Below are 15,514 nucleotides of genomic sequence, written 5' to 3' on the forward strand. Positions count from 1 at the left end.
GCTTCTTTTCTTTTTTTATATAAAAAAGTAAATTTCTGCGCAAGAAGGAAGAAGCGAGCAAAAATGCCCAGCAATCGAATCACTTGCCCAAATATGAGAGAGTAAAGGAGCTGTGTCAGCAAGCAAGATACCAAACAGCATGTGAGCAGCCTGGTCAGGTAAGCAAGAGACTATCCCTCCATTTTTCATTGTGTCTGTACTGTGTGTGCCTTCTTGAGAGATTAGGTGAGCACACAATTTATTAATTTTTTGAAATTACTTTTATATCCTACCTCTCTCCCAAGGAGCTCAAGGCAGTGCACATATGGTTCTTCCTCTCCATACGAGCCAAAGGAAACTTCCAGGTTCTGGCCTCTTAGACACTAGATCCTGGGAAGCAAATCATACTGAAAATATTGTAGAATTGGAAGGGACTTCAAAGAGTTATCTAGTCCAATGCAGGAATCACAGCTAAAGAACCCCAGGCAGATGGCCACCCAACCTCTGTTTAAAAACCTCCAGTGAAGGAGAGTCCACCATCTTCCGAGGTAGTCCGTTCCTCTGCCAAACAGTTAAAACAATTGGGAGAGGACTGGTGTCTTCATGTAGATCTGGCACCAGAAGTTGGCACCAGTGGGCAGTTGCCAATGGCCTGAGCCCTCAGGAGGGCCTGTCAACAAACAGACTGCTACCTAAAGCTTCCTGGGCCTGAGGCTTCTCTCAGTGCCAGACACTTGCTGGCTTTTGGCCTGGCTGGCATCCACCCAAAGCATCTCTACATCAGCTCCTCGGAGATTGTGGGAGGAATTCTTTTCAGTGTTAGGTGCCAACAGAAGCACTGGCTGTCTAGATTGCTGTGCTTGCTGCTGCTACACCTTTCTGCTGCCATTGCTCCTGCTGAGGTGCTGATAGTAAAAAGACCCACACTGTCACATTCCAGCTGCTGCCACAGGGAGAAACAAGCGGAGACTTGGGATGGTGTCAAGGGCACTGCCAGATGTAACACTGGTGCTGCCTTTAGGCTCAGCTTGTGAATATTTTGGAGATATCTGGTAAGTTGATGCTGGAAACAGGGTGTTAGATGAGATGGGTTCCATTCTCTATAATCAACTGGACAAGGCCTCCTCTCACCCAGCTCCAGAGGAGCCCATAGTATGTCATTGCTAAATACAGGAAGGCTGTAGAAATCAAACGTATGCCAGTCCTTTTCAGTTTTATGTGAATTCCAAGCTATGGAAAGTATCACTGTGTGGTCTAAAGAGGAGGATTGCCTGAGTCCACCCTTAGAACAGCTGAAGGGGTTTTCTTAGATGTTTGGCATTAGCTTTGGAAAAAGCTAACAGTAGTTTTATGTCACTTTTGTTAACGCATTTACTGTTTCTCAAAGCAGCTTTTATGTTAATGACAGATTTCATGTCTGTTTTGTTGCTTTGTCCTAGAAGTTGCTCAGAGACCCATGAGTTGTACAGTTTTGTAAAGATTGCTGCTTTTACTCGAGGAGCATTTAATACTTCAAAGGAAGTTTAGGATGCCGTTTAATGCAGAGTCTCATTTGGTGCTCTCTCTGTGCTCCCAAAATAAATAAGTATCCATTCATATACTGGTAAAGGTCACCTTTATGGGTAGCAATAGAGTACAGTTGAAACACATCAGCAGGTAAAAGCTGGGTTGAAGTACCAAGTGGTTAGCCAGATGGACAGTCCCAAGAATCCACTAAAAGCATTTCATATTATGACACTGCATATAAACATGACTGCTGACATTATTGATTTTTGAAACAACCTTGTAGCATTTACAAAAGCAATTATGGTGCACAGGAAACTTTAAGTAGGATCATCAAACAAAAGCCCAGACTCTAGGTTGTGTGTGTGTGTGTGTAAGTAAATGTAAGGGACAGTTTTGGGTACAAGGTTGCACATTCTTCCACTATCATTCACAGGACACATGGGATGGTAAGTTGTCTAGTCCATAGAATGAGAGGCAAGTTTAAGAGTGGGGAAAAACCCTCTCGTGCTTGCACATAATTTTGAGCCTTAGGGAATAACTGGGTTTCTCCTAGGGATTGGGGTGGAATTATCTAACTTGCACTGAGCAAAACAATATATGAACTGAAATACAGCCATACTTCAAAATTCACACTTCTCCAAATTTTGCAGTGTGGTTCTCCGTCCAAGTTATGTGTACAAACATAACATAAAGATGCATTCTGTTAGTTAAAATTGCTTTGTGAAACTGTCTATTAGGATAAATTGCATACAGAAATCTGAATGGTAGGAGAAATTCACACAAAAACGGCAACACATTTTCAGCTTTTTTAAAAAATGCAAACTGATGTGAAAATGTGCAGAATTAAGATTGGAAAAACGAGGAAGTGAGAGAAACAGAATTTGATAGTCACCCATTTGTACTTAATTGCCTCACCGAGGCTGAAATTGAGTTGAAAGAGTTGTGCGTATCCAAAATTGATGTTGGCTTTGGGTTATCTTTAGTCCAGTATTTTGTTGTTCAGTCGTTTAGTCGGGTCCGACTCTTCGTGACCCCATGAACCAGAGCACGCCAGGCACTTCTGTCTTCCACTGCCTCCCGCAGTTTGGTCAGACTCATGCTGGTAGCTTTGAGAACACTGTCCAACTATCTCGTCCTCTGTCATCCCCTTCTCCTTCTGCCCTCCATCTTTCCCAACATCAGGGTCTTTTCCAGGGAGTCTTCTCTTCTCATGAGGTGGCCAAAGTATTGGAGCCTCAGCTTCACAATCTGTCCTTCCAGTGAACACTCAGGGCTGATTTCCTTAAGAATGGATACGTTTGATCTTCTTGCAGTCCATGGGACTCTCAAGAGTCTCCTTCAGCACCATAGTTCAAAAGCATCAATTCTTCGGTGATCAGCCTTTATGGTCCAGCTCTCACTTCCATACATCACTACTGGGAAAACCATGGCTTTAACTATATGGACCTTTGTTGGTAAGGTGATGTCTCTACTTTTTAAGATGCTGTCTAGGTTTGCCATCGCCTTTCTCCCAAGGAGCAGGCGTCTTTTAATTTCGTGACTGCTGTCACCATCTGTAGTGATCATGGAGCCCAAGAAGGTAAAATCTCTCACTGCCTCCATTTCTTGCCCTTCTATTTGCCAGGAGGTGATGGGACCAGTGGCCATGGTCTTCGTTTTTTTGATATTGAGCTTCAAACCATATTTTGCGCTCTCCTCTTTCACCCTCATTAAAAGGTTCTTTAATCCTCACTTTCTGCCATCAATGCTGTGTCATCTGCATATCTGAGGTTGTTGATATTTCTTCCAGCAATCTTAATTCCGGCTTGGGATTCATCCAGCCCAGCCTTTCGCATGATGAATTCTGCATATAAGTTAGATAAGCAGTGAGACAATATACAGCCTTGCCGTACTCCTTTTCCAATTTTGAAGCAATCAGTTGTTCCATATCCAGTTCTAACTGTAGCTTCTTGTCCCACATAGAGATTTGTCAGGAGACAGATGAGGTGATCAGGCACTCCCATTTCTTTAAGAACTTGCCATAGTTTGCTGTGGTCGACACAGTCAAAGGCTTTTGCATAGTCAATGAAGCAGAAGTAGATGTCTTTCTGGAACTCTCTAGCTTTCTCTATAATCCATCGCATGTTTGCAATTTGGTCTCTGGTTCCTCTGCCTCTTCTAAATCCAGCTTGCACTTCTGGGAGTTCTTGGTCCACATACTGCTTAAGCCTGCCTTGTAGAATTTTAAGCATAACCTTGCTAGCGTGTGAAATGAGTGCAATGGTGCGGTAGTTGGAGCATTCTTTGGCACTGCCCTTCTTTGGGATTGGGATGTAGACTGATCTTCTCCAATCCTCTGGCCACTGCTGAGTTTTCCAAATTTGCTGGCATATTGAGTGTAGCACCTTAACAGCAGCATCTTTTAAAATTTTAAATAGTTCAGCTGGAATATCATCACTTCCACTGGCCTTGTTATTAGCAATGCTTTCTAAGGCCCATTTGACTTCACTCTCCAGGATGTCTGGCTCAAGGTCAGCAACCACACTACCTGGGGTATACGAGACATCCATTTCTTTCTGGTATAGTTCCTCTGTGTATTCTTGCCATCTCTTCTTCATGTCTTCTGCTTCTGTTAGGTCCTTTCCACTTTTGTCTTTTATTATGGTAATCTTTGTACGAAATGTTCCTTTCATATCTCCAATTTTCTTGAACAGATCTCTGGTTTTCTCCATTCTATTGTTTTCCTCTATTTCTTTGCATTGCTCGTTTAAGAAGCCCTTCTTGTCTCTCCTTGCTATTTTTTGGAAGTCTGCGTTCAATTTCCTGTATCTTTCACTATCTCCCTCACATTTTGCTTGCCTTCTCTCCCCCGCTATTTGTAAGGCCTCGTTGGACAGCCACTTTGCTTTCTTGCATTTCCTTTTCATTGGGATGGTTTTAGTTGCTGCCTCCTGTATAATGTTACGAACCTCCATCCATAGTTCTTCAGGCACTCTGTCCACCAAATCTAAATCCTTAAACCTGTTCCTCACTTCCACTGTGTATTCATAAGGGATTTGACTTAGATTGTATTTTACCGGCCCAGTGGTTTTTCCTACTTTCCTCAGTTTCAGCTTGAATTTTGCTATAAGAAGCTGATGATCTGAGGCACAGTCAGCTCCAGGTCTTGTTTTTGCTGACTGTATAGAGCTTCTCCATCTTTGGCTGCAGAGAATGTAATCAATCTTGATTTCAATGCTGCCCATCTGGTGATGTCCATGTGTAGAGTCGTCTCTTGTGTTGTTGGAAAAGAGTGTTTGTGATGACCAGCTTGTTCTCTTGGCAGAACTCTATTAGCCTTTGCCCTGCTTCATTTTGAACTCCAAGGCCAAACTTGCCAGTTGTTCCTTTTATCTCTTGGCTCCCCACTTTAGCATTCCAATCCCCTATAATGAGAAGAACATCCTTCTTTGGTGTCATTTCTATAAGGTGTTGTAAGTCTTCATAGAATTGGTCAATTTCAGTTTCTTCAGCACCAGTGGTTGGTGCATAAACTTGGATTAATGTGATGTTGAAAGGTCTGCCTTGGATTTGTATCGAGATCACTCTATCATTTTTGAGATTGCATCCCAGTACAGCTTTTGCCACTCTTTTGTTGACTATGAGGGCCACTCCATTTCTTTTACAGGATTCTTTCCCACAGTAGTAGATGTGATGCTCATCCGAACTGAATTCGCCCATTCCCGTCCATTTTTCTTGCCATCTTATTTTTGACCACATCCAACTTACCCAGGTTCATGGTTCTTACATTCCAGGTTCCTATGCAATATTTTTCTTTAAAGCATTGGACTTTCCTTTTGCTTCCAGGCATATCCGCAATTGAGCGTCCTTTCGGCTTTGGCCCAGCCGCTTCATCAGCTCTGAATCTACTTGTACTTGTCCTCCGCTCTTCCTCAGTAGCATGTTGGACGCCTTCCGACCTGAGGGGCTCATCTTCCAGCGTCATAACTTTTATATGCCTGTTGTCTTTGTCCATGGAGTTTTCTTGGCAGGGATACTGGAGTGGCTTGCCAGTTCCTGCGCCAGGTGGATCACGTTTGGTCAAAACTCTCCACTATGACCTGTCCTTTTTGGGTGGCCCTGCACGGCATAGCTCATAGCTTCTCTTGAGTTATTCAAGGCCCTTCGCCACGGCAAGGCAGTGATTCATGAAGGGGTTAGTCCAGTATACATTAGACTTTATGTGTGCGCGCATTTGATTCTGTTGCTTGCTTAGAATCATAGAACTGTAGAGTTGAAACAGACCCTGTGGATCATTTAGTCCAGCCCCCTGCAATTCAGAAATATGCAGCTGTCCCATATGGGGATCAAACTGCTACCTTGGCACTATCAGCACCCTACTCTAACCAACTGAGCTTGCCTTCAAGTCACAACACATTTGCCAGACTCCAGTTATTCTGCTTCTTCTGCCCCTTTGTTCTGGGTATTTCAGACTCATTTTATGGCAGCTTTTAAAATTATTGCAACACTGATCTTCAATGTGACTCAACCATGCACTATTATCAATAGGAGTGGCTTCAATTCTGCAGAATCAGTTTGGCATCTACCCCACCATCACCTTCCTCCGCCATTAGATTTTAATGTGTATTTAAGATTATATTTTTATGTGGTTATGTGCTGTTCTGTGTATGCCTGTATATTGATGATAATAATACTGATGTCTTTCAGCATGAAACTACACATTCCTTATAAACGTCTTTGAAATTTTCAATAATGTTTGCACTGATAAGTACAGTATGCTGGCAAGGATATTATAGATATTAAAGAATATATACTCCATTAATGAATGCAGAATAACACTTGCCCCAAGTAGTTTCTATGAAGAATTTCCTCCATGTAAATGTGTTTTTTCCCCTCAATTGACTAGGAAATAGAAAATTTAATGGGGAAACTGGCATGTAAATGTTATGCCTTCCACCTTGTTCTCAGTTATTTTATGCTGCCTTGTAAGTTGATGGATTCCAGTTACCTTTAATGTGACTTAATTAGCTAAAGGTAAACTCTTTCAACTATGCCATCTGGGCATTTGTCCAGCGTTCTGCAGGGGTCATTAGGGATATTTTGGGGACATTCAATGAAAATAAATTGCTTCCCAAAGCAAGAACACACAAAACAAACCATTGTTAGGGAAATTATTTTTAAATGTAGTCCTTGAATCAAGGACATGTTTTACAGTGGTAGCATTTGCAAACCGTTTTTGCACACAATATATTTTATTTGAGCTAAATCCCTTCATTGTAAATTGGTGATTAAGCTAGAAGCTGGTTTGCTTCTTTATTGTTTGCTACATTTCATCTTTCTATTATGTGCTATAATTCAGAAAAGAACACCTAAGTCTGTGGTGCTAAACTTGAGCCTTACGCTCAAGATAAATCTTTGCATTTTTTTTATTTTTACTTGACCGAATTAAGATTTGATTTGCCTATTATTAAGCCAGCTTCATAGGGGGCTTCTTTAAATGTAGCCATATAGGTGCAGGATCCATATGGCGACCTGGTTGAGTGCTTCAAGCATCTTCCCACACAGTTCTTGTTTTAAACTCCCCCTTATCAAGGCAGTTTGCAACAATAATTAAAAACACAATGAAAGAATATTGTTGCTTAAAACAGCAACAACCAGCTATATAAAGCAATAAGACCTCATTCCAGAATGTTTAGAAAAAGTAGGTTTCATACCCAAGCTTGAAGAAAGCTTGTCTCTCCCTGTAAATTAATGAATGGCCCTTTACACTTCTGTTCCACCCCATCCACCCATCCCTATCTGTATGTAGAATCTCCTTTGTACTGGGTACCTTAGTACTAAGCTGTCATTGATCAATATCCATATGAATAGCAGCTCCCATTTCCTCTCTCTCTCTCTCTCTCTCTCTCTCACACACACACACACACACACACACCATTCATTCATTCATTCAAAAATTGGATAAAAGCTTATAACAGCTGTGAGGAACATTTCACCCTCCAGATGTTGCTGAACTACAACTCCCATCTTTCCTGGCCATTGGCCATGCTTGCTGGGGCTGATGGGAGTTGTCATTCGGCAGAATACAGAAGGTCAAAGGAACCTGGCTTATAAGATTCCTTCAAATGTAAAATACATACAGTGGTACCTCGGGTTACAGATGCTTCAGGTTACAGACGCTTCAGGTTACAGACTCGGCTAACCCAGAAATAGTACCTTGGGTTAAGAACTTTGCTTCAGGATGAGAACAGAAATCGCGCCGAGGCGGCGGGAGGTCCCATTAGCTAAAGTGGTGCTTCAGGTTAAGAACAGTTTCAGGTTAAGAATGGACCTCCAGAACAAATTAAGTACGTAACCAGAGGTACCACTGTATATTCCTACCAATTTCATAGAAACACCTGTCTTAACACATAGGTTTTTACCTGGCTTAAAAATGCATATGACATGGGGGGCGGGGGGGACATTCCATATCTGGTGCACCAAGTTAGAGAAAGCAGGATCAGAGTTTTTCCTCTGATCTCTGAGCTATTGCGGCACTAAAACTTAGTTTTTCAAGACTTAGGGTGCAACAAAGCCAAAGCTTTGCAAACTTAAATTTCCACTGAAATCCAATGAATGAGTTCTTCACTCTGGACTGTATTTTTTATGCCTTGGTGATCAGCCTTTCCAACATTCTTAAAGCCTAAATTGTCAGCTGCCAGAGTTTCCATAACCTCTAAGCATGCCTACTGTTGAGGCATCTTTTGTAGACTCTGTAATTAATTTCCTCATTACATGAAAGGCTTTAATGGCTGTCTAAAGCTGTCACAGCATATTAAGTAAACAGTGTTCATTTTAAATACTTAAGTGGGGCATTTATTGCACTTTAACAATGTTGAATGTAAATCTATATTAATACACTTATAAAAGCAATAAGTGGAGGGCGCCATAATCTGCCTCTTGGGATTTATTGAAAAGTCTTTCCAGAATGGTGTGTATTGCTGCCAGTTTTCTTGGCAGTTCCTTGAAAAGACTGTCCAGATTTCTTTCAGGTGACTAGATTTGTGGGAATAACTTTTCAGGCATGAATGGAGGAGGAGGCGGCAAATGGAAGTAAGGACCTGGGACAGGGACTTTTTAATTTTTGCTCAAGGAACTTCAAGTTGGGGACTTCTATTTGCCCATGGAATGGACTTTCCACAGTGATAGCAGTAAGGCGTAGCAGGAACTGAGGCTCCTGACTTAAGTTCCTTCCTAGAGGATTGTGGGGAACTAGATAGGTTTACAGATGGAAAAGGAAAAACTGAAATGTGCACTTCACTGTTAGGTATACATTGAGGATGAAACTGTACCCAGCATCAAGTCTTGTTTCCAAAGGCTAATGTTCCAATCACTTCAGTTGTGGAGATATCTCGGATCAAAGGCTTTGATGTTCCCTGATGACAAGCTGCTTTGGTTTCACTGGCTGAGTCATGTATATGCTGCTATAGCTCTAGTGACACAAACCTTGGGTTGTATCATGGTTGCAAAAATTGGTCTACTTGACCAGGATGCTAAGAGGGGTTTTGTCAGGACTGCAGGGGAGAAAAGGTGTTAACTGGTGCTACAGTCCTAATAATTATCTGACACACCCATTGATGCTGTTTGTGTTTTTTTTAAAGAACAAAACACTAGAATAATCCATGCTAAATTAGTAAAATAATCGAAGAGAAAAGATGTTAGCCTGCAAAAAATAATAATCTGAGATTGCAATTGTTTACCCTAGATCCAGTCTAACAAGTGCTAGGGTAGTGTGTGTGCATCCCCATAAAAATAAACTGCAGTCATGCAAATCTGTGTGACTAGAGCTAGCCGCCTATTCTGTTTCTTGAACTGCTGATCAGCATGCCATCTTCAAATACCTGAAAGGCTGACACATAGAAGATGGAGCAAGCTTCTTTTCTGCTCCCCCAGAGGCAAAAGACACAAACCAATGGATTTGACTGGTAATAAAGGAGATCCCTACTAAACTTTGGGAGGAACTTTCTGACAGTAAAAGCTGTTTGATAGTGGAACGGACTTACCTCAGAAGGTGGTGGACTCTCCTTTACTGGAGGTTTTAAACGTACGTTGGATGGTCATCTGTCAGGAATTCTTTAACTGAAGTTCCTTCATTGTAAGGGGTTGGATGAAATGACTTTTGGGGTCCCTCCCAACAGTTCAGTTCTGTGATTAAATGCAAAGACACATCTAGCATCGTGTCTAGCTTTGGTCCTTAGAATTTTGCATGTAGTCTATAGATGGCAGTATATAGAAAAATAAGTATTGTTTGTGTGTTCCCTATACTAGCAGTTTGAAATATGTTGTATTGTAAATTCTCTCTTCTGTTAGTAAACATAATTACTTGTGTAATGAGGAGTTTACAAAAGATACCTTTTGTATATCTCACAAGAAGTATGAACTTGCTTAAGGCCACAATAGGAAATAATTACTTGTAATTATTTGAACATTATATTTGATGGGTACTTTCTACTGGAACCTTTAGAAAACCAGCAATGTGTATGTGTTTGCCCTTTTACTTAATTCCCAAGACTATGTCAAATCTGTAAGAGGGGCTACTTTTGGATTTGCCAGAGTTTTCCGTTCAGCTCATCTCAATACTTATTAAGCTGGATTGAGCTGTTACTGTGCTGTGATTCATAATCGATACTGGAAAATCCTCCAAGGAGCTTAAATTATATTCAGTCTGTATCAGCAGGTAGCTCGCATGGCAGACAACATATATTAAATATTTTGCCTAGTATTGGGCCATGGAGAGACTTCGGAGATTTCCTCAGTACCAATCATCCCTTTGCCTAGCCAATCCCTCTCTGAGCTGATGGAAGCGGTCTCAGACTTGGAAACAGCTCAGAGCTTTGTAGTCACCATGACAACCACTGGGCTATCTTAATATGCAACAGGCCCAAGACCTGTCAAGGCAGATATTCTGTACCAGATGTTTGGTGTTCTGTAACTAATAGGCAGTAGGTGCCCCTGTGCCATTAACTACAATGAACCTGTGGGTGAGGCATATATTAATTATTATCATGGACTGGTTATTGTTGTTGTTATTTATTAGATTCATATACCACCCTTCATCATAAGATCTCGGAGCAGTTCACAGAGTAAAATAGAGGATAGAAACATGAAAATAAGTAAAACAAAACAGCAAAACAATAACTCCCCTTTCCACAGACACATTTAAAAGGCAGCAGAATATAAATCAGCCCAAGGCCTGGTTGAAGAGGAACATTTTTGCCTGGCCCCAGAAATATATAATGAAGGCGCCAGGCGAATCTCCCTGGGGAGAGCATCTCACAAATGGGGAGCCACTACAGAGAAGGCCCGTTCTCATGTTATCACCCTCCGGGCCTCACATGGAGGAGGCACACAAAGAAGTGCTTTGGATGATGAACACAGTGTCCAGGACAGTTTATATGGGGAGAGGCAGTCCTTCAGGTATTGTGATCCTGAGCCGTTTAAGGCTTTATAGGTCAAAACCAACACTTTGAATTGGGCCTGGAAACTAATTGGCAGCCAGTGCAGTCAGGGTAGGATCGCTGTCTGGTGGATGTGGACATTACTGTGGCAGAGGATGAATTATTTTTACACCAGTAAGTGCAACCGCATCAATGCTGAACAGAAGAGGGGACTTGTATAAATATCAAGGAATTAAATTGTGGCCAAAGATCTGCAGCACCCCTTTGGGTAACAGGAGAGAAACCGGTGGCAATTTTCTCAGGTGAAATCTGTTTCCCTGGGTCAGGTATGGGGAACCTGTGGCCCTCCATATGTTGTTGACTTACAATTGTACAGTGGTGCCTCGCAAGACGAAAAGAATTCGTTCCGCGAGTCTTTTCGTCTTGCAATGTTTTTCGTCTTGCGAAGCATGGTCCGTCGCAACTGTGCCTCTTCAAGCGGCTTTTAAAAAAAAAGCGCAAGACGTTTTCGTCTTGCAAAGCAAGCCCATAGGGAAATTCGTCTAGCGAAGCAACGCAAAAATGGAAAACCCTTTTGTCTAGCAAGTTTTTCGTCTTGCGAGGCATTCGTCTTGCGGGGCACCACTGTAGTTCAGAAACATCTGGTGGGCCAAAGGTTCCCTAGGTGGACATCATTACATTTCCCTTGCAAAACATTCCAAGCATTTTTCCTGCTTCAGGACTGTGTTTTGAAGTTTAGGGCATAACGGATGTTAAACAAGTGGGAGGGTTTTTCATAATCCTGAAAACTATGACTGGGTCAAAGAAATGAAGATGGTCAAGGATTTCTCTCAGCTGGCTGCCAGTGGGCAACAGGTGAGTGGCTAGTTGTGTCTGTGAAGAAGAGCCATCAGGTTTAGTGATTGAAGAACCCACAGCAGTAAAGGCAGGAAGTGAAGCTGATCTGTATAATCACCTAAAGGAGAAGCACACAGAAACGAGGGCAGGAAGCACTGGTGACTTGATGCAGCTACCATTTTGGGAAGCTTCCTAACTTGAGAAAAAATGGTGGCTCAAAGAGACATGGTTAGACATTGCCCTCTGATACAACCCCCTCCCTGTCCCATCAGTGATGATAAAGTGTGGCACCCTGCGCTCAGCCACACAGTACAGTGGTACCTCGGGTTACATACACTTCAGGTTACATACGCTTCAGGTTACAGACTCCGCTAACCCAGAAATAGTGCTTCAGGTTAAGAACTTTGCTTCAGGATGAGAACAGAAATTGTGCTCCGGCAGCACGGCAGCAGCAGGAGGCCTCCTTAGCTAAAGTGGTGCTTCAGGTTAAGAACAGTTTCAGGTTAAGTACAGACCTCCGGAACGAATTAAGTACTTAACCCGAGGTAGCACTGTACCTTGTTTTTAACCAGATCTCATTAGTGCTTATTAGTGATGGAATCTTTTCCTTGAGTCTAGGGTAAACCATATCATCCCTTGCTTTTAGTAATTTTCCATTTCTGGTTATATCCATTTAGGCTGCAGTCCTATACTCACTTATTTGGGAGTTTACCCTGTTGGATGCAGTGGGACATAACATCTTGAGTAGACATGGAAAGCACTTCACGTTTTAATCTGTTTTGGCATCTAGCACGCCCATGTTTAAGTGAAACCCTCTGAAGTTGGCTGGGCGACAGAGATAGGTCAGTTACATAGCAAACTGTCTGTTGTAGTTTACTGATCTCTGTAGATCGAGCCTATGCTTGTCCAGAAGTAGCTGATCCAACAGATTGCATGCTAGGACTCTTCTTGTCTTCCTCCGTCACCACCCCTGGTCTGTATGCGATGTGTGTCTGGCTTTGCTCCAGCTGCATATGGGATCAAACGGAGGACCCTGATATTGCAGGTCACCTGAATGGGCTTTTAACTTCCATTAGGAGCAATTAGCAGCTGTTCTTCATATTCTGTGATCTAGCAAGGAAAGCTGGACTTCAGCAGACGTGGAAGTGCTCCAGATCTATTTCCACTCGCAAACCATTGTTTTCAGTGCATGAAAAGTGCTGTTTTATGCAACAGCAGATCAAGCTAAACTACTACTTTGTGGCTTTTTAGAAAACTTCCTTCTCGACGACTGCATTATCTCTCTTCATTAGCCCATTGGGAAACTTGCAGTTTGTGGTAGATTAGCTGGGATGTTTTAAAGCTTGCACATTCGTAAAAATTAAAAGCAGTAATAATTTGCAGAGCGTGAGCCCAAAAGTCAGATTATCTAAGGGCTTCAGTCATATGCAACTTCCATTTAACCTGTCCACATAGTGCAGTAAGTAATAGGAAAAAAGAGAACATATAAGTGCAGAAAAGAAGGGGCTTGTGCCTGTCCTTGAGGAGTTGTGCAGACTCTGACTAGAGGAGAAGTTGCAAGGATGTGCTGTGATTGGTTGCACAGTGCATGGGATTGCAGAGGGAAATCTTAGTGCAACTTCTTGTTTCCCTGCACCAGTGTGTTTCTGAAAGGGAGTCCTCTGAAGGTTTCTTGGCTGTGTTGTTGAGGGTGGTCAATGAGTGGAAATACGAGTTGAGTGTAATGGGAGACACAGTTTGGACACAGCTGGCATGGTGAGGTGTGGGATATGGAGCCACCATCCTAATGGTGGGATCAGTTAACTGGGGTGGTGTGGGGTAGGGCAGCAGTGAGGTTGAGGCTGCAGGGGCATACCAGTGACCATCACAGGCCACCATTATTCCCCGTCACCGCACCAGCCAAGTGAGAAGCAGAGACTGCTTTTTTTGCCCAGCTACTCCTAGTATAGTTGATCTGTATGGTTTATATATTTCCCATTGCTGCAATGGTGTAATTCAGGGGTCAGCAAACTTTTTCAGACAGTCCACTGTCGCTCAGACCTTGTAGGGGGCTGGACTATATTTCTTGGGGGGGGGGGGAGAGAACGAATTCCTATGCCCCACAAATAACCCAGAGATGCATTTTAAATAAAAAGTCACATTCTACTCATGTAAAAACACGCTGATTCCCGGACTGTCTGCAGGCCGGATTTAGAAGGTGATTGGGCTAGATCCGGCCCCCAGGCCTTAGTTTGCCTACCCATGGTGTAATTCATTTGCATGTTATGCAAACACAGGTTTACCTAGAGTGCAAGGTAATATTTTGCAAGAATGCAAAAAGAAACTATGGACCACAAGGAAGGCATTGCCTGTTGTACTTCTCAAAATAAAAATGGAGGTTCGGAGAGATAAATTTAAGCGGCCTGTTCGTTGTCTTTTCCCCGCAGAAGTGGCAGTGCATCGAAGATGCGTCTGGCAAACTCCGCATTCACAAATGTAAAGCGTCCAGTGACATCCTTGCTATCAGAAAGAGAACGCGAAGCATTCACTCCCGGGGATACAGCAGCAAAGAAAATGACTGCGACTGCGGAGAAGCTGATTACCGGAGCAGTAGGACTCAAAGAAAAAATCAAAGAGCTTTTATGAGAAACCCCGGAATACAAAGTAGGTGACAGTATATTGAAGGCTTTCAGAAAGGTCAGAGACTTTAATTTGCTCCAGGTTTAGGCACCACACATCTTCCATCTGGGGAAACAAATCCTGCAAGTTTACTGTGGACTGAAAAAAATTATGCCACTTAATATAAATCACTGTGGGCGGCATCTGGTAGAGTACATTGCATTCAAAAAGTATGCTCATTGACTTTGGTGGTGTGCTCTAAGTATGACTTAGTCAGATATCACCTTGTGTGATTATTTGATCTAATAAACTAATAACTGTATATATTAGTCACGAACTTCATTCAGCTCTGGCAGGGCCAGCCCTACCACTAGACACAGTGAGGTGTTCACCTCAGGCAATAGATGCTGTGTGACGTCCGCATCAGATCCCCCTGGCCGTTTGTACAGAGCTATTCCCACCTTCCTCATCCAGTGCACTGGTGGAACGGCTTCTCACTGGCCTGGACTGCCTGTCCATCTTTCCTAATTGCCTTCTTCCAGTGTTTCACAGACTGTGCTATTGAGAGAGGCCCCTGGCAGATCAAGCAGGTTCAGACGCAACCAGTCACGCAACAGGCACAATTTGTTGCTTTGCTCAAGAGACATGTGCTGGTACCTCTGCTTCTGACTTTCAGCATTCGTTAAAGCAGGCAGTGCATAGGAGACAGATGGAGCAGTAAGCAACCAATGACATGGGGTTGGAGCTGTAGTCTGCCACATATATTGCTCTGAGCCCTCTGACTCTAGAAAGTTGATGCCATTATACTAAGAAAATTTGTAATCGGCTTCCCTCACTGCCGAAGGCTTCCAATGAACAACAGGGCTTCCAGTAAGGCTGAACATAGATGTGCACTGTTTCGGCAGTGAGCTTGATGTGGAAACCTACCATAATTCTGGCAACCCTACAGTCTTCTCCTCCGGTTTGGGAGGGCAAGGTGCATTAGAGTAGAAGGTGAATTTTTACAGCACTTGCTGGCTAGCTCTTTTACCAGTCACAAAGCCACCCACCCCTTCAGAGAAGATTTTGAAGTGTGATAAAGAAATAAGAAGACACCACACTTTTGATTGGATTCACTACGCAAGGTGGGTCGGGTGGGGCAAACAAGGCAGCTCACCTGAAGCATAAAGGAAGGGGCA

At 42.8% G+C, this 15,514-nt stretch overlaps 1 protein-coding gene across 7 annotated transcripts in view; it reads left to right on the forward strand.

Annotated features, from left to right (window-relative positions):
• Positions 1-15,514, forward strand: part of SULF1 (sulfatase 1) — a 107,441-nt gene that overhangs the window by 72,696 nt on the left and 19,231 nt on the right. For all 7 annotated transcript variants that reach the window (XM_082233763.1, XM_082233768.1, XM_082233769.1 and 4 more), the window contains 2 exons: positions 29-158; positions 14,165-14,381. In XM_082233763.1, coding sequence (XP_082089889.1) covers positions 29-158; positions 14,165-14,381 — 347 coding nt within the window. The remainder of the gene's footprint in view (positions 1-28; positions 159-14,164; positions 14,382-15,514) is intronic.

This window comes from Podarcis vaucheri (genome assembly GCF_965113315.1).
Source record: "Podarcis vaucheri genome assembly, chromosome: 8".
Taxonomy (NCBI): domain Eukaryota; kingdom Metazoa; phylum Chordata; class Lepidosauria; order Squamata; family Lacertidae; genus Podarcis; species Podarcis vaucheri.